Source organism: Carassius gibelio, chromosome A23 (assembly GCF_023724105.1).
Source record: "Carassius gibelio isolate Cgi1373 ecotype wild population from Czech Republic chromosome A23, carGib1.2-hapl.c, whole genome shotgun sequence".
Lineage (NCBI taxonomy): Eukaryota > Metazoa > Chordata > Actinopteri > Cypriniformes > Cyprinidae > Carassius > Carassius gibelio.
Genome location: NC_068393.1, coordinates 11,953,001 through 11,976,212, shown reverse-complemented (window position 1 = coordinate 11,976,212; position 23,212 = coordinate 11,953,001). Strand labels below are relative to the sequence as shown.

The 23,212-nt window shown below is 35.7% G+C and overlaps 1 protein-coding gene and 1 long non-coding RNA gene across 3 annotated transcripts; both read left to right on the top strand.

Annotated features, from left to right (window-relative positions):
• The first annotated feature begins 597 nt into the window (after positions 1 to 597).
• On the top strand, positions 598 to 6,179 carry LOC127944978 (nuclear ubiquitous casein and cyclin-dependent kinase substrate 1). 2 transcript variants are annotated; one of them, XM_052541428.1, is made up of 8 exons: positions 598 to 970; positions 2,390 to 2,439; positions 2,713 to 2,767; positions 3,050 to 3,078; positions 3,217 to 3,348; positions 4,255 to 4,425; positions 4,542 to 4,679; positions 4,782 to 6,179. In XM_052541428.1, exons 1-8 carry the CDS (start codon positions 954 to 956, stop codon positions 5,102 to 5,104), a joined length of 915 nt encoding a protein of 304 aa, XP_052397388.1. In that variant the 5' UTR covers positions 598 to 953; the 3' UTR covers positions 5,105 to 6,179. The 2 variants fall into 2 exon arrangements, with proteins under 2 accessions (XP_052397388.1, XP_052397387.1); XM_052541427.1 differs by having other exon boundaries at positions 603 to 970; positions 4,539 to 4,679.
• A 5,153-nt stretch (positions 6,180 to 11,332) lies between these two features.
• LOC127944432 (uncharacterized) lies at positions 11,333 to 19,393 on the top strand. The gene is made up of 4 exons (XR_008150358.1): positions 11,333 to 12,094; positions 12,722 to 12,799; positions 13,365 to 13,449; positions 18,842 to 19,393. It is a non-coding gene; the product is annotated as an uncharacterized LOC127944432 (long non-coding RNA).
• The last annotated feature ends 3,819 nt before the right edge of the window (positions 19,394 to 23,212 follow it).

Sequence of the window (23,212 nt, the reverse complement as noted above, 5' to 3'; positions counted from 1 at the left end):
TTTCACACTGTCTCAGTAGCAATGGTTTAAAGTGTTTTCCTTTTAGCTGTGAGAAAATGTTTTTGTCCCCTCAACCCTCTGACAAGCACTTCTCTATTTCCAGCAATGTGCAGCTAGTCTGGTGTTTGACCCAGACTAGTATAAGCACTTATTACTGAACTAATAAACATGAAAATCTGGAACGATTAGGCAATGTTCACACTCTTTGTGTGTTTTAATAACATGGCTGATGAGCAAGTCAAATGTCTCTGAAATAAAACATTACACACCTGTTGCCTCCATTCCTCAGCAATCTCAGTTTCCCTAACCCCCTTTAAATCAGAATGAATGTGCATAAATGCCTATGACTCTGGTGATATTGGATACACCCCTAAAAGTTTAATATGTTTATTACACAGATTGAACGAGTCTAGCTTCACTATTGCACAGTAATAACATTATCAGACTAAACAGGATTTGGAAATAGTTTTAATAAATTAATCTAATCAACTGATTAACCATCTTTCTATGTGAATGAGTGGGTAGTAAAGGACTGTTGCTGAGTGCGGTCATCCAATCCAGGTTTGCAGCGATTTTGTGTTCTTCAGACTCCCATCCCACTTTTACTCATAAAAGACTCCTGGCTGGGAGGCCAGGCAGCAGATAATTAGTTAGCTTCTATTCGACAGCAGGCTTAACCAGGTCAATTCGGCCTGTGGATACTTCAACATTTTCTACCCACACAGACCAACGCGTTGTGCAAACAGATGCTTTAGATCGCACACAGTTTGGGCCTCTTTAGTGCAGTTTGCATTGCATTCGAGTAGTTTCGCACAGCTCCGTGCTACAGAAAGATCTTCCCAGCAGCAGACACCTGGACTTCAGCTGCAAAAAGCTAGCACTGCAAGCCAGCACATTGGTTTTCAAATTAAACTGCAGGTTGGAATAGCAAAGTCTCTTAATCTGTGTGCAGAATGGCGAGACCTTCAAGGTAAGCGCGTTTCGTTTGTCGTCTCCTGCTCTACAGCAATCGCGGTTTCGCACATGATGCGATCTGTTTGTGGGTCTCTCCATGTTTGCTAAATGCTAAGTGGCTAACCAGCGTTTTTCTGCGCGTGTTTACATTGCAATCCAAAACAGCCGAAATCACACTTTAACACGTAGATTTCCATCTCTTTATACATGTTTAGATTTATTTTCATTGAAAACATGACTGCATCGGTCTCGGCATCCCCAGACTTACGTATGCTAACCGCAAGCAGATAAAAGCTGGATAGTAGTTCACGCTGATGACTAATTACGTTACTGTTATACAAAAACAAGCAGCTAGCCATTATTGCCCCCCACCCCAAACAAACAACAACAACAAAACATTGGCTTTACAATTACCTCGTCATTTAGCGAAAGTGTGGTGTACTAATAAGCTATTACGGTGAAAGTTTCACGTGTTTTCCTCAGTTAGCCCCGTGAGCATTAGTGTTAGTTCAGCGGCGCGCGCGTGTTTGAGCAGCGCAATGCGCGCCATTACTTCACATGCACGACTTGAGCCATTTCTCCTGCAAACTTGTTTGTAATGAATGCACTTTAGGGTTGGATCTGTCTTCAATCAGCAATTAAGGCCCCTAGGTAATTAATAAACGTGTTTACGTTTCGCGATAAACATATATTTAAATGCACCCTTGTTGTTTTCGTAGCGTTGATATGAACCAGCGAGCTCAAGTGACGTTAACACTGGCAACATGCTGTTTATCATCTGTCAGACTCCAGGAGCTCGGGAAGGAATGTCGGACGCGTCGGTATAAGTTATGGACTGAGGGGGTCCTCCTGTGGGCAGTGGATATAATCTGACCCGCAGGGCCTGTAGTTCAGTGCCCCTCTGCGAACACAAACACTGATGCTATTGGCAATTAACCTACTCCAACATGGCACCCCTGGCTCCTCTGCCCCTTCAGTCAAGCTGCACAGCTTTAAATAAAAGGAGTGACAGCTCTGTTGCTATATGGAGGATGAATACAACTTTTCAGTAATAATATATCCGCAACCATTTAAAATATTTATTACAGATTCGATGCGATTAAGCTTTTTAGAGAGAAGTTCTGCTGCATTCAGATCAGGTTGTTTTTTAAGGTGCAATAACCTGCATTTGTTTCCTGCCAAAGCTAAATGTTTTATCGTTCATCTCGCATTAAAAAGTACATTTGAAATGTACATCATTCATTAGTATTTTATGTTTATTTACATTGCATCGAAGCATATATATGCATTAATATTGTGCCATAGATTAAAGACCCCTGTTGTGAACTGATTTTTAGGTCATAGATGATAAATGATTTATAAACATATTCTGCTGAATGTTTGTTTGTTCTCTTGTGGGTCACTTACTTGTCCTTTCATGTTCTTTTGTGCACAGGAATAAAAGGGTTGTTGACTATGCACAATTCCAGGAGTCTGACGATGCAGGTAAACTCCTCTAATGCAAATATCCTGTTCCATACGTCATCCTTCTGTCCCACTGTACAGGGTTCCCACAGTCACAGTCAGGAAATAACAGGGGATTTTTAAGTGTTTTCCTCCAGGTTTGGAAAAGTCATGAAAGTGCTTAAAATAAAACACGAATGGAAAATGAGTCCTAATGTTAAATAATGACACCGTGCTGTATTAATGGTTTAGAAGATGCAGTGTTTTGAAGTCATGCTGTTTCCTAACCTGATTCAACTGAATGATTTCTTACAGATGAGGAATATGGAAGAGAATCGGCTCGACCTGAGAAAATCTCTGTAAAACGCAGGTAAGTCTGTTTGAATTATTATCACATTTTTAAATAGTAAATATGTAGCATCTCTACGAAAGAAATGATAAATAGTGGTTGTAAAAGTGTGATATTTCAGTTTAAGCACCACTGTCATATTTGCATGCATTTGTTTTAGCGCTCCTCCATTTGGAATGTTATTTATGAGCTGCATACATATTCATTAGCATGTTTTATTTTATTTAGATTAATGGTGTCTTTATTTTGTCTGAATTATTTTATATACCCTTGAAAATAAATGCTGTATCTCTTCTTATGTAGTGATGATTCTCGAATCAAGGACCGCAAGAGTAAGTACATTTTTATTTTACTTAATTATAAATTTTTTTACTATTATTTCCCATCAGGATTTTATATTCAAATATTTTATTTAAAAATACTTGTTTATTCGGTTGTTGAATGTTCTGACACATTCTCTCATATTCCAGAGGATTGTAGTGATGATGACAATGACTATGGGGAGGATGAGGAAGAGGAGGATGATGCTGGTGACAGTGATTTTGATGCTAAAGAGGCCAGCAGAGGGAGACAGGCAACAGCTAAACGAAAAAGGCCTGCAGGTATTACCAATATAAACACTGAAGGACAGCTTCATTCATTCATTACATAAAGTCAGTCAGTCATTTCTGACATCTTGGATGGGTTAAGCTACTTTCTGCCTTATAATGTTCTTAAATATGAACTTCTTCATTAAATATTGAATATATTATATGAAATATAAACATAAACCTAAAATCTAAGTAAAATGAAAATAATGACTTGTATTTTTCAAGTCTGTATTATTTTAGAATCATTGAGATACTTTTGTATTTTTTAAAACCGTTTTGTTTGTTTTTTCTGTTTTTCGTTTTTCGAGTTAAAGTTGTAGCAATTATGTTTTGTTTTTGTTATTTTTTTAATAAGATTTTAATATGTCTATAGTGTATATATATCTACTTGGCTTTAGTTTGAATTATTATTAGCACATCACATCAAGTTAAACTAAATGAAAATAAGAAATGTTGTTTTGGCAACAAGAATCTTTTATTATTTTATTGTTTAAGTTTACTATATTAAATCTGGTGGCAATTAAGCAAATATTGCTTAAAACTCTTTCTGAGTTAATTATTCAAATAGTAAACAGTAAAGATTTTAACATCCCAAATAAGTGAAATATAGATTTGTTTGACTAGTAGTGTATAATGTTAAAAATAAACATTATCTTTTCATTTCTATGTAATATGTATTAGAAATAATAGTTAAATGTCATGTATTTCTTCATTCGCTCTTAATGCTGTTAAAATGCAATTTTGTCAGTCTGCCCTCAGCTGTAATGTTGCCAATTGAATTAATTTGCTTTTATTCACTTAACCGCACTAAACCTCAGTAACATTTTCATGCTTGTTTATGCATTTTGCATGCTAATGCATATTTTCCTAAATTTCAGATTGTGTTAATTAACCATGCACCTGCTCTTTGCCGCACAGATGACAGTGATGATGATGGTAAGGTTGTGAGGAAGAAGGGTCGTCAGGTGCGTCAGGCTGCCACTAAAGCTGCATCCAAACAGAGGGAGATTCTCCTTGGGGATGGAGGCAGTGAGGATGAGGAGGAAAAGAAAGAGGAGGAGGAAGACGACAGTGATGTTTACACTGGGGGTATGAGGAGTATTATTGTTGGAGACAAAATCTTTCAAGAACACTGACCTTCACATTTTAGCAAACAGTTAGATACTTGCTGATCTATTTATACTTCCCTCTTCTCCTCATAGAAGATTCAGGCAGTGATGAAGACTTCACGGTGGAGGATGACGATGATGACAGCGATTATGGCCGTCCGAAACGGAAGAACTCAAAAGTGAGCAGGAGAAGCAAAGACAAGAAATCCCCTAAACCCAAGATAAGGGCTTCAGGTAAAGCCACCCATAATCCTACCATCAGAAAGGTCGACTGTAATACCTTCAAAATGAATCACTTCCACAGTTACAGTAATGACATCAATTATCTGTTTGCAGCGACCCGAGGGCCCAAGAAGAGGAGAGGAAAACGTCAGACGAAGGTGAAGAGAGTTGTGAAGAAGGCCTCGCCTAAAGCCGAAGATGAAGAGATCGAGAGCAACAAGGAGGAGGAGGAAGAGGACGAGGCACAGGAGGAAAACCAAAAGGAGTCGTCTGCCCCCAAGAAGACGCAGGATGACGAAAGCGGCGCCGAAGGAGAGGAAAACACTGATAACGGAGAAAAGGTGGAGGAAGAGGAGGAGAAGGAGAAGGAGAATGAGAATGAGAAAGAGGCAAAGGACGATGTTTCTGAGGAGGAAGCTCCATCAGGTGAAGACTGAGTTCTTTCGCCTGCTGGAGAACATGTCTGTTATCTTTTTTCTTAACGAGGAGCATTAGAATTTATTTCCCACAATACTCAAAGAGTGTTTCGGATGTTTGTCATGTTTCTCTCAGCTTGTAAATACCATATCTCCAAACGAAATCTGTAAAGTATCATCAGACCCATCTTAAATCTGTACGGTTTGGCCTAATCCTGAAACACGGTCTTTCATATTAATATTTATCAATGTTTCAATTATAGCTTTGCGACATTTTTGCCCAAACCGTTTTGGTACAGTTGACCTTCAATGTATAATAAAGGACGAAGATTATTTGCCCGGGGAAAAATTGTATTTGAAAAGAACATATCTGCTTGTTTATTCCCAAACAAACCATTTTTTGTCACTTTTAATGTACATGATCTCAGCCCAGCTTTGTTGACCGGTGAAACCACAGGCTTATAATGAGCATATAACGCTTGTCTTCATGAGCTGCACTGGATTGTTGTGGCTGCAGTTCAGTCATATGATTTCCTTGCTACATCAACTGTACGTTACATAGCTGTAGTACGCTACTTTCTCCCACTTTCCGTGCAGTTACTTCTTGATTCAGTCTAGTAAATCAGCTTTTTTCCGTCTGAGCATTTGAACTAAGATGACTTTTTCTATGGTTGTATTGAACCTCTTTTATGGTTGGCATGCTTTCATGTACGTGGTGCGAAGTACGTCGGTGGGCGGAGTCTCAGGCTCGGAGTGATGTCAGAAGTGAAAAGCTAGTGAAAACCTTAATATTGACCTCTGTGATGCTTCATGTGTGCATTTTTTTAAAGAATATTTTGATGCTTATAGATGCCTTTTTAAATGAGCGGTCCGTTGAGCCATTAGAATGGTAAAAACGAGCCGAATTCAGTGCACACCATCCATAGCTTTCTCAGCTGCATATGACTATTTTTATTGCTTGTATCTCCATCCTAATCTGTAGCTTTTCAGTCTATATCATAATTTATCCAAAATAAATGTATGTTTTAATTACGCTATTCTGATTTTTGTAAAAATTTGTTTTACAAGGAAAGAATAAAATGTATCTTTAAAGAAATCTAGTAGTTGATGACCTGTCCTTCACTTTTTTATGGCATGCCATGAACTTCTGTAAGTTGGAAATGGAAGAGATCGTTATAATGTTTTAATTATCATCTTTCTGATTGAAGACTGAAGTTTTGTTCAAGTGCTGGATGAATATAATTGAAGCACAATTCTTAGAGGTGTTCTTACAGGATGGAAGACTGTTTTGTGTTTGTACAGTCCTTAAGGTATCCTACATGCTGTCTTCTATAGCCAACACTGTACATCCCAGGACAGCTGAATATAGTCAACAGTCACACATCCAGTCAAAGCAATAGCTTGAAAATAATGGCACTTTTTCTTTTACTAAGTTGCAAAGATCTTTCTGGAAGAGTCATAGCTAAGCAAAATCTAGCTTTTATACAAATATAAAAGTGTGGCAAAGACTCATTTGTCACATTTACCATTGTTCGGTATATTTCCGTGGACAAAACCCAGTCATTTCAAAAGGAGTTCAGGTGATTTGTGATTTTACATGAGAGCTTAAGATTTCCAAGATTTTGCAATGGATTCAAGTTGGTCAGGCAGATCCATGTCATTGACCACCTGACAGCAACTTCTGTGTGAGCTGTGCTTCATGCTTCATTACACAACTAAATCAAAACAAGGGGAGAAATGAGCACAACATGGCCACGATTTACTAAAATGAGATAACTCATGAGATAAAATGAGGTGAATGAAGTCTCGGGAACATGGCGGCAGTTTAACAGAAACAATAATTATTAATGTATGATTTCATGTGAATACAGTACAATAATCATGAACCTTCCAGCCCAAGATCAGTTTAACCAATATATAAAAAAATATAAATATATATTTTTTTAATGACTAGGAATATTCTAGGATTTCTTCTTCAGGTTTGAGAATTATTAGTTGATAGTTTAATATGGTATTTGATTTGGTGCAAATGATTTTCAGTCTTGGTTAAAGTACAAAAATGTATGCATTTTATGCTATAAATTACTTAATTCCCCTCCTGTAATAAAACATTCAAAACATATTCATAATTTAACAGCCAGTATTGTCTATGCGACACTGAACATAATATATATATATATATATATATATATATATATATATATATATATATATATTAGGGGTGTAACGGTTCACAAAATTCACGGTTCGGTTCGATACGATACACTGATGTCACGGTTCGGTTCGATACGTTTTAGATACAGCAAAATGTAAAAACATCTCAACTTTTCAGAATGCCGCAAGCGCACCGCGGGTCATCAGCTTCATCCTTTCCCGTAACAACGTTGAGAGCTCAGCCAAGATGAAGGATCAGCTGATCATAGTTGTATATGGATTGCAATTTTGAAATAAATTTAGTAGCAGAGCTACTGCAAGCGATTTTTAGAGCTGCAAATCCATTTATCCTTCGCTGAAATTTCCGCGTCTCATGGAGAGAGCACGTCATTGTTGCTTAGCAAAGACAGACGCCTCATGAGCGCTTCTGCCCGAGCGCTTTGGAAAGGAGGAGAAAGACGCGCTTAGCGTTTTCCATGCGTTTTTCGCTCACTCAGCACGCGCTGAAGGCTCGTTGCAAAATGTCGAATGCCTTTAACAGACCAGAAATATAAGATCCTAAAATAACCAACAGGTCTGGTGTTTGGGTTGGATTCCCTGTAAGCTATAGTTTCTAAATGCTGCAGGGATAGATTGCTGCGTGCATGTTTCTCCTTTTTTTCGTCTTTTCCCAGATAGTACTGACGCATATATCCCAGATATTCCCGCTGGTGTTTTTTTTTTTTTTTTTTTTATTCCCGCTGGTGTACCCTGTCATGTTGCAGATGCGACATACCTGTCATGATCCTGGTTCCCTTTCCCCTTTTCCCCTCCCCTCTCTGATGCTTTTTCTTCTCTTCTCTTTGCACTAATCTTTCTTCTCTCGTTAATCTCCTTCAGCTGCTCCTCATTGCGCTACTCTTCGCGCTTGGCTTCCCGCACCTGTTTCCTCTTCTCCTCTGATTAACACTCCTACTTCTTTCCCTTTCCTCCCTACCTGCCTTGCCAGATTATTCCCCTAAATACGCTTAACTGGTATGTCTTGTTCCCTGTCGTTTTGTCCCAGTCTTAGTCCTGTTTGTTCGGGGTGCTGTGTGTGTGAGCCTGGAAGTTTAGCCGCTGCTCGTCTCCTGACCTGCTGATCTCTCCCTCTCTACTGCGAGGTTGCGGAGCTGTCCACCGTACTCAATCCGCCGGGGCGGCCGGTGGCTTTTGCTTTCTCCTTTTGAACAAAGACGAGTTTTGGTTCCAGTTTTGCCCTTTGGGCTTTTTTCTGTTTGCATTCCCTAATAATCTGAAGCTCCTGAGTTTGAACATTAAAGACAATATTTGCTCCGCGAATTGCTCTCTCTGGTCCTCTTTCCACACGACAATACCGTTGTTTTTTTATCCACCACTCTCTTGCCATCACCATTATAGCTTAAAGGGAATCCAAAGTGCACCCAAACACCAGATCCAGCTAACAGGGAACGTTCCCACAACATTCACTAACGTTCTTTAAAAGTTGTGTAAATGTTAGTACAAAACGTTATTAAAATGTTTTTGGAACGTTCTTATAACGTTGTTAATGTTCTTGTAAGGTTAATAGAAAACGTTCTTAGAACAACGTTCTCGGAACGTCTTTAGGACGTTATTTGTACTTGATGAATGTTCTTCTAAGGTCGCTAGAAAACGTTCTTAGAACAACGTTCTTGGAACGTCTTTAGGACGTTATCTGTCCGTGATGAATGTTCTTCTAAGGTCGACAGAAAACGTTCTTAGAACAACGTTCTCGGAACGTCTTTAGGACGTTGTTTGTACTTGATGGATGTTCTTCTAAGGTCGCTAGAAAACGTTCTTAGAACAACGTTTTTGGAACGTCTTTAGGACGTTATCTGTCCTTGATGAATGTTCTTCTAAGGTTGACAGAAAACGTTCTTAGAACAGCGTTCTCGGAACGTCTTTAGGACGTTATTTGTACTTGATGAATGTTCTTATGAGGTCGCTAGAAAACGTTCTTAGAACAACGTTCTTGGAACGTCTTTAGGACGTTATCTGTCCTTGATGAATGTTCTTCTAAGGTTGACAGAAAACGTTCTTAGAACAGCGTTCTCGGAACGTCTTTAGGACATTATTTGTACTTGATGAATGTTCTTATGAGGTCGCTAGAAAACGTTCTTAGAACAACGTTCTTGGAACGTCTTCAGGACGTTATCTGTCCTTGATGAATGTTCTTCTAAGGTTGACAGAAAACGTTCTTAGAACAGCGTTCTCGGAACGTCTTTAGGACGTTATCTGTACTTGATGAATGTTCTTCTAAGGTTGACAGAAAACGTTCTTAGAACAACGTTCTCGGAACGTCTTTAGCACGTTATTTGTACTTGATGGATGTTCTTCTAAGGTTGACAGAAAACGTTCTTAGACCAATGTTCCCGGAACGTCTTTAGGACGTTATCTGTCCTTGATGAATGTTCTTCTAAGGTTGACAGAAAACGTTCTTAGAACAACGTTCTTGGAACGTCTTTTGGATGTTATCTGTACTTGATGGATGTTCTTCTAAGGTTGACAGAAAACGTTCTTAGACCAATGTTCCCGGAACGTCTTTAGGACGTTATCTGTCCTTGATGAATGTTCTTCTAAGGTCGCTAGAAAACGTTCTTAGAACAACGTTCTTGGAACGTCTTTTGGACGTTATCTGTACTTGATGGATGTTCTTCTAAGGTTGACAGAAAACGTTCTTAGACCAATGTTCCCGGAACGTCTTTAGGACGTTATCTGTCCTTGATGAATGTTCTTCTAAGGTTGACAGAAAACGTTCTTAGAACAACGTTCTTGGAACGTCTTTTGGATGTTATCTGTACTTGATGGATGTTCTTCTAAGGTTGACAGAAAACGTTCTTAGACCAATGTTCCCGGAACGTCTTTAGGATGTTATCTGTCCTTGATGAATGTTCTTATAAGGTCGCTAGAAAACGTTCTTAGAACAACGTTCTTGGAACGTCTTTAGGACGTTATCTGTACTTGATGAATGTTCTTATAAGGTCGCTAGAAAACATTCTAAGAACAACGTTCTTGGAACGTCTTCAGGACATTATCTGTCCTTGATGAATGTTCTTCTAAGGTTGACAGAAAACGTTCTTAGAACAGCGTTCTCGGAACGTCTTTAGGACGTTATCTGTCCTTGATGAATGTTCTTCTAAGGTTGACAGAAAACGTTCTTAGAACAACGTTCTCGGAACGTCTTTAGGACGTTATTTGTACTTGATGAATGTTCTTATAAGGTCGCTAGAAAACGTTCTTAGAACAACATTCTTGGAATGTCTTTTGGACGTTATCTGTACTTGATGGATGTTCTTCTAAGGTTGACAGAAAACGTTCTTAGAACAACGTTCTTGGAACGTCTTTTGGATGTTATCTGTACTTGATGGATGTTCTTCTAAGGTTGACAGAAAACGTTCTTAGACCAATGTTCCCGGAACGTCTTTAGGATGTTATCTGTCCTTGATGAATGTTCTTCTAAGGTTGACAGAAAACGTTCTTAGAACAACGTTCTCGGAACGTCTTTAGGACGTTGTTTGTACTTAATGGATGTTCTTCTAAGGTCGCTAGAAAACGTTCTTAGAACAACGTTCTTGGAACGTCTTCAGGACGTTATCTGTCCTTGATGAATGTTCTTCTAAGGTTGACAGAAAACGTTCTTAGAACAGCGTTCTCGGAATGTCTTTAGGACGTTATCTGTCCTTGATGAATGTTCTTATAAGGTCTCTAGAAAACGTTCTTAGACCAATGTTCCCGGAACGTCTTTAGGACGTTATCTGTCCTTGATGAATGTTCTTAGAAGGTTGACAGTAAACATTCTTAGAACAACATTCTCGGAACGTCTTTAGGACATTATCTGTACTTGATGAATGTTCTTATAGGGTCACTAGAAAACGTTCTTAGAACAACGTTCTCTGAATGTCTTTAGGACGTTATCTGTACTTGATGAATGTTCTTATAACGTTGTTAATGTTCTTGTAAGGTTGATAGATAATTTTCTTAGCACAATGATATCTGAACATCTTTAAGACGTTATTTGTACTCAATTAATTTTCCCAATGTTGAGAGAAAACAATTTTAGAACAATATTCTTAGAGCTTTCAATTTTATTAATGTAATTTCTAAATTAATTAATTGCTAAATGTTGTTATGGTGTTATCCTAAAATATTATGATAACAGCATGTCCTTATATTTTCAGGTTATTATGAACGTTATCATAATGTTGAGAGAAACTTCTTTCTTATAGGCTATATAAAACATGAATAGAATACAATGGAATACATTAGGATAGAAAAATAAATGTATTTAAATATGAAACTACAACGTTGAGTATGTGGTGGCTAATCGCCTGAATGTAATTTATAATTATTAATTATATATCTTTTTGAATTTATTGAAGTCACTTCGGGGTATTACGTGAATGGCATACACTGTAAAAGTGAAATTTGCCAATTGAAGTTAATTAATTTAACTCAAAAATGTAAAAGATTATTTCATCTTAATTTGTGATTTTAACTCAAAAGCTATTTAGGTTAAGCAGAACTCAAGCTAAAAAAAATACATATTAATTTATTGAATCTACCATACAATCTATTCTTTTTAAGTATAAATGGCTGACCACAAAATATTTAAAAGAATAATGAACATAATTCGTGTTTTCAAACAGAGTAAAAAAGTAATTATTTTACTCGACAAAATAATATCCGTGTGTTTTTCAAAAACCGCGCGCATTTTTCAGTCAGTCACGTCACGTGCACTCCGCTCATCCACACTGGACCGCACTCACTCACTCGCTGATGGGATCACAGCAGGATTAACGTTATTCGCGAGACACGACGCGGTCATGGTAAAAAATACAGGTACGTTAACGTTAAGCATTTCGAGCTTCTTTAATCCCATTTAAAGCACTCTAAAGTCAACTTTATCTGAAAATTAACAAGCTTAATTATCAAAATGTGTGTAACTCTAGCTAAGGTTAGCACAGGAGCAAGGTGATAACGCAACATTAAGTTATATAAAAGTTATCAACGGTGTTAAGTGTTAAATATGCAGTGTTATACACAACAGTTCGTCATTGGTAAATTAAGAAGTATTTTTGTGATTTATCACATTAACACAGCGTAAGACGAGTCCCGCAAAGTGTAACGTTATTTTCAAACTAATGTTACCGTTAGAGAGACGCTGATCTCTAACCGTCACTCCAGCCACATATCTGAAGCGAGGTAAAGCGAACACACATTCACTGCATTAAAACACTTTAACCTTTGTGTTCAGTGTTACTGAATATCTGTAGGTTTCATCTAGAATGTCCCATCTGATGCTGATCAAGTTACTAAATCCGCCGAATGTTTAACAAAGGGGCTGAAGACCGTTTGTAATGGCTGTTTAACGTTAGTTAACATTTTACAGTTATTTGCTCCTCACGTTGTCTTATTTAAAATTCATACTAACAAATTGCTGTCATACTTTGAAATCAATGTTTTCAGTGCAAAGGCAGAGAGTGAAGGTGTGGTGGTATTGGCAGCAAGAAGGCTGCAATAATATGGGCCTGAAATGAAGTTCCGGTAAGTACTATTCACATTAAACAAATTGATGGGCTTTAGTGTTGTACCAGATGTAATTTGTCACGTTAAAAACAGTTATTTAAATACATCGTACTTTTGTTTTTATTTTTTGATGATTTGCTATTAATGCAGATGTAATGGTGACCAGAAATGACCAGCAGCACAAATGTTAAGTCTTCTGAAGCAATTCTATACTTTTGTTTTATAAATTCTATATTTCTAATCTAATTGAATATTAGATTAATCAAATCATTAATACACAGATGAAAAATAACAAACCAACTAAAGTCCAACAAGAATGACATCATGACATCTAAGAACCAGTCATGTTTGATTCAGATTAGGGCTCGGCGATATGTGAAAAAAATCTTGATATTGGCAAATTTTTTATGATATTCAATATATATCTTTATATATTTTATATAATATATATAGATAATATAAATTTAATTCCTATAAGTAATTACACATTGCCATGTTTTAACACATGATTATAAAAATAAGCTGTCCATAAATGTTACTTAATTGTGAGTTAAATTTCTCTAATTTTGTGTTTTGTCTTCAGGAACATTATCAGTCATTCAGGCTATGATCCTGGCAGATCTACTTCCTGAAAAGAAGACTCAGCAGATCTTTTCAAGACACACTAGGTAGGACACAGTTCAGGACAACTTTATATTTACTTGGCAACATTTTTCTGAAATCAGCAGAAATTACTGAATAGTTGATCTAGGGATGTTCATTTTAACCGGTTAACCGTTAACCAACCTTTAGGGATTTTGACACAATTAAATTACAAAGTAATTTTTTAAAAAATATTTTAAAAAGTTTGCTGCATATTTAAAATATGCTACTCGTATAATTTTTATTTTATTTTTATTTTTTGAGAGAAAAAAAAACACAAGTCACTTATTATTTCATTCAGAAATAGGCCTAAAGGCTATTTTAGTTCCCCTCACTCCCCAACAAATCATTTCAATTAAATGTATTTATTCAACACAAATGAAAATTTTTCCATATTCACGATGTATTTGAATAAATAATATTTATTATGTACTTAGTTTGCATTCTATTTAGGGATGTACATTTCAAGCAAAAGTAATAATCGATAATCGCTTTGTATTATTCGATTAGTGGTCAATAATCGCCCCCCTCCTGCGCATGCACCCACACACGCATAAACACACACACATAAAAAGAGAAAGAGGGAGAAAGACTATTCAGGCTTTCAGTCTGTATGATAACAAACTGTTGAATATATTAGAGAAAGGTCTATCCTAACCCAAGCCAATTAATGGTTGTATGATTGCTAAAGCATATTAATATAAATCCGAATGATGGCAATTAATAACATAACAGTCCGTCTATTATCAACTGCTCACAAGGTTGTAGGAGCCTATGACATTTCTGTTTTTTTAAAATGAGCATGAACATTCATAGCATTTTTAAATGAAGTTTACAGATTAAGATTAGAACAGATTAATTCAGACATGATTATTAGGCTTAAAACACATTGTGTTAAACAGAATATCATAAAACACGGTATGCGTTAAAACATGTTGTGAACAGCCTGAATGAAGGCACTAATTTGAATATTAAATGTAATATATGTATTTATAACAATAACCTATTTCATATTTTTATAAAAAGAAAATTAGCATGTCCACAGTTCTAGTTATTGGCAGCACTACCCTCTGATTATGTCTGATTTTGTCTGCCTTTCCCCGCTGGCCTGTAGACTGCGCTTCACGCTCCGGGCCATTGCTCTGTCCATCTCTGTTACCCTGTCAGATTCTGTCCCCTGCCATGAAAAAAGTAGGTAGTACTTATATGGGCAAAACCGAGGGGGAGCTTTTAATTGAAACAAGAGAACTAATATAGAGCCTTACATGGCTGGTCGTTTCGATTCTTTATTAATTTAATTCAGAAATATGATTGGAACATTTTATGTTTGTTAAATTCAAGTTTGTTTGTTTTTTAAATAGCCTACAAAGCGACCAGCTCAAGACCTTGAGTTGAGCAGTTTTGATCAGTTTATCCTTCTCAAAAAAAAAAGAAAAAAGATTAGCGTCATAATATTTTAGTAATTAAGTCAAAACTACGACAATGAAATCATGTTACATTGCATGAAGTAAAATTGAATATTACACCTGTAATTTAAAAAAAGGATGTGGCACCTGTCATGCTTCACGTTAAAAACGAAAAACAGCAATAGGCTTACTGACGATTTTTTAAACTCAAATTGATTTATTTCAAGAGACACTGGTTTGTATTAAATTGTTCTATTTTTTTTTTTCAACATGCACTCAAATATTTATCCGTTATTATTTTCGTGCTGCAAATATTTGATTCACATGCATGCCGCATGAAAGGAGGCGAATATCTCACTACAGATTAAAGAGCGTAAAAAACATTTATTGTTTGTATTTTATCTTAAAATTGACAGAAGCCTGAGGCTTTGTGTTATAATAAAAAGTAACAAAGCCCAAAGCTTATTGCGATTAAAATAGGGCTGAAACGATTCCTCGAGTAACTCGATTAAAAAAATTATCGAAGCAAATTCCTCTGCCTCGAAGCCTCTTTTAATTTATTTAAAAATCTCACGTCAGGTTCTTTCTCAATTATTTTTTTTTTATGTGACACAACGCATTTACGTCACCCACAAAGCGAAAGGAGACACAAGGAGTCAGCAGTGTTTTGATTTGAGGGCGCGGGCAAACGTAAAGAGAACGTCGTGGCGCGTGTCCATTGCAAGATAGAGCTGGCATACCACAACTAGAGCCCTATGATTTCCGCAACGCAGAAAACGTGGAGGGAATCACGGAATCGAGTCATAAAAACTGATTTTACAGTTTAACTCGGAATGGCACGGAATTTGCCAAATTTTGAATGAAATAATCGAAAATAGGTCATTGCACTTACATCAAATCATAATATGGACTAATATCTGTAAATATTAAGCCGGAACAGTCTAATTAAATATGAATCCTGCATGTTCTGCATGTCTCTGTTAAGGAATGGAGCAGAAGCGCGTCTTCATTCATTAAACACATGGAAGCACGCATGACGCTAGCGGTGATTTCAGCGTCTGCTGTCTCACTAAATAAGGACGTGAACACATGAAGAACATCTCAAGAACTGCACTGAAAATAACTTCATGAGCATTTGACCATTTGATTTGATTAAAACTAGCGTCACATCACATACACAGAACTGTAAAGGTATGTCAACCCGTCAAAATAAAAGTCCGGTTTATTTAAGTTATTGCGGGTTAGTACTGAAAAGTTAAGTTTGCTTAATTTTCAATAATTAAAAGATTAATTAAATTAATGTTTTATGTGTTTAATGTGCATCTATTTAAAACCCCAATTGAATGGCACTTAAATGCACTTAATTTAACTTTATATATAACTTTATTGTCATTGTTCACAGTACAAGTACAGACAGAGAAACAATGGGTAGTGATTAAATGTTTATTTTTGATGTATGCATTGCATTCTATGCATTTAAAAAATAAAAATATTTTTTTTATATAAAAGGAAACTTAGTTGTTCATTTTAAGAGACCCAGGAGTCTTATTTTCTCTTGCATAATTAATATTGCACTTTAATTAAGCAAAAACGCATTTTAACTGATTACTCGATTAATCGATGGAATTTTTGGTAGAATACTTGATTACTTAAATATTCGATAGCTACAGGCCTAGATTAAAACGTTACATATTATTTCCAAGCTTACCATAATTAAAAGCTTGCGAATAGTCACATAACGTGTTATGTGAACATAAAAACATAACATGTTCATTTGTTAAAATCAACATAACGAGTCAAATTTTTAAATGGTTTAAAAACATTTTATGGTTATCAAACCAGTGGAATATTACATTTTAGTCCTTCAACAAATAACAAATCATTTTAATGCAGCTAGCTCGTAATCACGAATTACGTGGGAGACAGGAAGTTTCTCGCTCTGCACAGTGGAGTGGAGTGTTGTCATGGTACCAAAATTTCAGTATTCGGTACCGATACCAGTGAAAATCCACGGTTATCCATACCAAAGCAAAACACAAAAATATTCTAATTAAAAAAAAATAACTTTTTAGCACTAAAAATAAAACCAATGCCATTCTTTTTACTTATTTACACTTTGGTTAAAAGTTTTTCTACAATTTATATAATTATGAAAAACAGTAAACAATTTCACCCAAATTTAATTTGTCTTTTAATTTATGAAATGTAAACACATTTTATTTCTGGTAAATAAAGGGGATTTTCTAGTAAAATTAAAACGTGGAAGAAATATTGTGATTTATTTCTTTAAAAAATAAAGTTTTATAAATTATTTCAACAGTAGTAGTAGTATCACATACATTTTACTAAATAATAGTAATATTTCTAGCACAATGTCTTTATGTAAAAATTAACTATTAGGCCTAATGAATGCATATTTGTCATTTTAACTGAACTTAAGACTGGTGGTGATGCTTAAGATATTTTTGGTCATTGATGGTTTCTGTAAAAAAAATAGTAATAGATCATAGTAATTATTATTAAAAGATAATACTACTACTAATTCTACTATCATACTAATGTATATACAATGCACTATGAATTGATGAGCTGCTGGGTTCATGAATATTAATCACGTTGTCTGCGTTCGGTCAAACTGATTTGCTGAAATCAAAACAGGGGAGGGTACTAGATCAGCGCCAGCCAATGAAATTGCCATTTGCGCATTAGCTCCGCCCACTACCGGAGAAACCGGTATGTCTTCTGCTTGTTCAAAAATGAATATGAATAATTCTAAATTTACTCCATTACAGGAAAAGACAATAAAGAATAGTTTACATATAGCGTCTCGATTCAGCGTGGTAAGACTCTCACTCTTGCTCTCTTTTGCATGTGTGAGAAACTGAAAAGATCTCTTGATGGAGAGAGAACTCTGAAGCTCAGATGCTGAAATTATGCGCTTCAGTCTATGTAGTAAACAAACCCGCACGTCTCTGCCATTCATTAATACACACAGAGACGCGCAGAACACGGATTCATATTTCAAGCAACATTTGCGTTTTAACATTTACAGATACTGGTCCATATGGAGATTTGATTTGATTCATTTATGCTAACTTTGACAAATTCCATGACTGTCCATATTAAAATGTAAGTTTCATTTTCATGACTGGATTTTGAGATTCCGTCCTCGTTTTCTGCTTCGCAGAAATCATAGCGCTGAACCTGGTTTGAACGGGACCTCAAGACTACTGGTACTTAAAGAAACCTGGTACCGTCACTTTTAAATTTTTTAGTACCGACTTGGTACCGAAGTACCGGGTCTTTTGAGAACACTAGTGGACTGCATCATTCTGTTAACTTTGTGGTTCATTATTTTGAGTCGTTTGGGATGCGGTGAGACAGGAGACCCTCTCACAACATATTGCTTTATAATTCTATGGCGTTTGCCCCTCCAAAATTTTCAATTAATCATGCTGCACGTGTCAGTAGTTCCCTGGCGCGGTTGCTCACACTGCAGGTGTACAGCACACTAATTAAACTGAACCGCGTTCTGGCCCACTTCTTCCAACCAACCGCGTCCGAGCGCAGCACAGAGCAATCACAGTCACCCGAACTGGGCTTTGGGGGTAAGAGATGCTCGGGCACGGTTCACATCCTTCGAAAATAATCGCACAGCCTAATCGATAATCGGTCATTAAATCAACTAATCGAATATTCAAAAATCGTGACCCATCCCTAAATCTTATATCAAATAAGTTTAGCATAACATTACGCTGGTACGGTAATAACACTTAACAGTACTGATTTTACTGCATATTTAAACTGAGCAGTGTGGCTGCATTGTCCAAGTAGAAAGTTTAACTGTGTCACCCTCATGTTGTTCACACCCATTTAGACAATTATTTGTATTTTTTTATAATCTTTCATCATTTTTGTCTTTCCATTGAAAGTCTAGGCAGTAGACTTATTATTTCATAGGAATTTTGTAATAACACAGTTTGTAACATCAGCTAATCTGTTTACTTTACAGATGGAGCGCGGAGAGACCGGACAGTTCCCACAGTGCTAGTTTTTCAGCACCCACACCCCCAACACAAATTCAGATAGAAGTTTTCAATAATAAAAAGTTCATATGATAGTTTATATTTAGCTATGAAGCAATAGTTTATTGTCATAAATATTAAACTAAATATTAAAGTCCTTCTGTAGTGAAAATCAAGTTTTTATGCTGTTTTTTTGTCTTTGTGGCATTAAATATTGCTACATCACAATCCAATAACCAATCACATCTAAGAATAATTTCCTATAGCATGCCAATACCAGCGCACAAGCACAAAGCTAAAGACAAATTATAGCAAAAAAATTAGATTTAATATTTGACTACAGGGGACTTACATTTTTTTTTTTACAGTCTGTTCAATGTGTTGAAAGGGAAAGTGATTATCTTTAATAATTCAGATACCTGTTGAAATGCACATGTAATTGAATGCTTGCTTGGATCTGGAATGTTGTGTTAATAAATGTTATGCTGAAAGAGAATGTTGCAACAGTGCTAACCTGAAAATAAAATTTTATTAAGCTACACTTTGTAATGTTCAAATTAAAGTTTATACAACGTTTTATTCTTAATAAAATTTAAGTGGAAAGAACATTGTAGGCACATTATGCTGACCATAAAATAAAGTTCCAACATTTTAACGTTCTTGGAATTTTCCAAATAAATGTTAATAGAATATTGTGTTTAAATGAAAATTAGGTTGCAGGAACGTTATGCTGACCATACTGTAAAATAACGTTCTAATAACGTTAAGCAAACTGGACATTTAAATGTTCATAGAACGTTATATTTTTTATGAAATGTAAGTTTCAAGAACGTTGTAGGGACGTTATGCTGACCATAAAATAACATTCTGGGAACGTTAAGCAAACTGGACATTTCAACGTTTTTGGAACATTCTAATTAAACGTTCATAGAACGTTATATTCTTTTATGAAATGTAACTTTCAAGAACGTTGTAGGAACGTTATGGTGACCATGAAATAACGTTCTGGGAACGTTAAGCAAACTGGACATTTCAAAGTTTTTGGAACATTCTAAATAAACGTTCATAGAACGTTATATTTTTTATGAAAGTTAAGTTTCAAGAACGTTGTAAGAACGTTATACTAACCATAAAAAACGTTCTGGGAACATTAAGCAAACTGGACATTTCAACGTTTTTGGAACATTCTAAATAAACGTTCATAGAACGTTATATTTTTTATGAAATATAAGTTTCAAGAACGTTGTAGGAACGTTATACTAACCATAAAAAAACGTTCTGGGAACATTAAGCAAACTGGACATTTCAACGTTTTTGGAAAATTCTAAATAAACGTTCATAGAACGTTATATTTTTTATGAAATGTAAGTTTCAAGAACGTTGTAGGAACGTTATACTAACCATAAAAAACGTTCTGGGAACATTAAGCAAACTGGACATTTCAACGTTTTTGGAACATTCTAAATAAACGTTCATAGAACGTTATATTTTTTATGAAATGTAAGTTTCAAGAACGTTGTAGGAACGTTATACTAACCATAAAAAAACGTTCTGGGAACATTAAGCAAACTGGACATTTCAACGTTTTTGGAACATTCTAAATAAACGTTCATAGAACGTTATATTTTTTATGAAATGTAAGTTTCAAGAACGTTGTAGGAACGTTATACTAACCATTAAAAAACGTTCTGGGAACATTAAGCAAACTGGACATTTCAACGTTTTTGGAACATTCTAAATAAACGTTCATAGAACGTTATATTTTTTATGAAATGTAAGTTTCAAGAACGTTGTAGGAACGTTATACTAACCATAAAAAAACGTTCTGGGAACATTAAACAAACTGGACATTTCAACGTTATTTGCAACGTTCGAAATAACGTTTCCACAACCAAAAGGGAACGTTAGGATAACGTTCTCACAACATAAATTTGTTAGCTGGGCCTGTTGGTTATTGGAGGATCTTCTCATTTCTAGTCTGTTAAACGCATTGGCTATTTTGCAACGAGCCTTCAGCGCGTACTGAGTGAGCGAGCGCCTGCTGAGTAGCCTAACATAAACATATAAGATGGTGTTTTTTTCTTCTTCGGGAGTGTCAGGGGCGTTGCCTGTTACGTTGTTTGGGTTATTGGGCTACCTTGTTGAACGCATATCATTATATTTCTCTCTCTCTCTTTTTTTTTTTTTTCAAATATAATTAATTACTCCAACGAACCGTTCGGTATACATAATGCGTACCGCGTACCGAACCGAAAGCGTCGTACCGAACGGTTCAATACGAATACGCGTATCGTTACACCCCTAATATATATATATATATATATATATATATATATATATTGCAGAGTTTTTGTTGTTTGTTGAAATAAACGTGATAATGAAAGCACACTGAAAGTTTCCATTTGTATTGTTAAGTATTTCCAGCAGGTTATGACCCATGGATGGTCTCATCCAGAGTCACATTTAATTGATTCTGTTGATATAACAGCAAATGTTCTGCTCTGGTGCAGCTTTCTCTGAAGCAGGTGGAGCAGGAGCTAGTGGCGCTTCCACCACGGCTGATTTTTTAGATGATCCTGGATGGTGAACACATTGAGACAGAGTCATATAATGGTGTCCAATTTACTCAAATAGTATTAATATTACCAGTTAAGTTAGTAAATGATAACCATGTAAGTTTGTTGTTTTTACATGTGAGATTTCTGTGGATGTGGTTGCACAGGATCACACTGAGAAATAAGACGAAAACCGAGGCATCTGATGACGAAACCACACACCAAGAAACTGTAAGTCCCTTTTTTCTGAATTAGCTACAATAAATTAGCTCAGGGTTATTTACTTCCATACAAAATCTTTCTCAAATGTTAAAAGCGGGAGCCTAAGTACTTACTGATCCAACCAACACCTGCAACGTCATTTCACCCATTCCAGCAGTTGTCACTAAGACTGTTGTTGCACATCCTGAAAAAAAAAGAGAACGCTTTACATAAAAAAGTACAATGTCATAGATCACTTTTTTCAACATACACATTAGTTCAGTTAACGTCAGGTAAAATTGTTTGACTGACTAAATCTTACAATGTTGATGTTCAGATTAAATTCACACGCACACACAGAGTCTGGTTTATCTTTGTGGGGACACTATGTGTGTGTGTGTGTGTGTGTGTGTGTACCTACTTAGCCATATATTGGTGACACTTTTGTAGCCGAAAGTGAGCAAAACCTGACAAAATCGCTAAAAGCCTCCATTTGGGGACATCCTCATTTGTAAAACTGGTATACAAATAGTTTTTTTTTTAAATTGTAAAACTGCAGAAAGTTTTCTGTGAGCGTTAGGGGTGGGGTTTAAGTTAAAAAGTATAAAACTATCTGTATATAAAAACAATAAAAGTCTGTGTAATGCCCCTCAATTTTACTCACTTTTGTTGTCAAGATTGAATTTTTATAATAATAAAAACTGAGAAATTCATAATATAAAATAAGATAAGATAAGAAAAACACTGTAATATAAAGTCTGTAATATCTTTGTAATATAAATATAAATTCATGATATCAAGTCTGTAGTATTTATTTAATTAATTATTATTTAAACTAATACTAATAATTAGTAGTGTGGAATATAATAATATATGTAATGATATATAATATTATTATGGAATATAAGAACAACAGAAAGTTAAAGGTCACCACCATGATATATAACAGTATATTTGTGTGTAATTTACCGCGGTACTCTATTATATCCTCGGTATAGGCCAACAAGCAGGGGAAAACACTGCTGATGAAAAGCATAGGCCCCCTAAAAACTAGGTTCAAGAGTCAGGAATGAATATTAACTTGAAGATCTCAAAAATATTCAGGAAAATAATTAATCTCATTGAGCTCACTCACCATAATGCCTTCCGTCATGAACAGCACCATACTGCCTAAGATGTGGACACCAAAAAACGTAACCGGTAACCCATTCAGGCATGTCCTGCATGATGAAAACCTAAGGGGACCATAATAAAAAATTTTTTATAATAAATGTTTCTTGAGCAGCAAATCATAATAATTTCTGAAGGATCATGTGACAGGCTGCATCTTTGCCATCCCAGAAATAAATGACATTTTAAAATATATAAACAAAAATGGTTTAGTTTAAATTGTAAAAAATCTTTCACAATATAGCTGTCCTGTATTTACTGTATTTTTGTTTAAATAAATGCAGCCTTCATAAGCCTTCGCTCAAAAGAAAAAAAAAAAAAAAAAAAAAAAATCGAACTTTTGCAGGAATAATGTTATTCAGTGATGTGCTAAATTAATACTGCTGTTCACTTGTACCTGTATCGTGTGGGGCAGACATTTCTGTGCATTCT

Excerpts from the sequence above, each read along its gene's own strand:
- LOC127944978 (XM_052541427.1), top strand. Across the intron at positions 3,079-3,216 it reads TCGAATCAAGGACCGCAAGA|AGGATTGTAGTGATGATGAC; the intron begins GTAAGTACATTT and ends CTCATATTCCAG. Across the intron at positions 4,680-4,781 it reads ACCCAAGATAAGGGCTTCAG|CGACCCGAGGGCCCAAGAAG; the intron begins GTAAAGCCACCC and ends ATCTGTTTGCAG.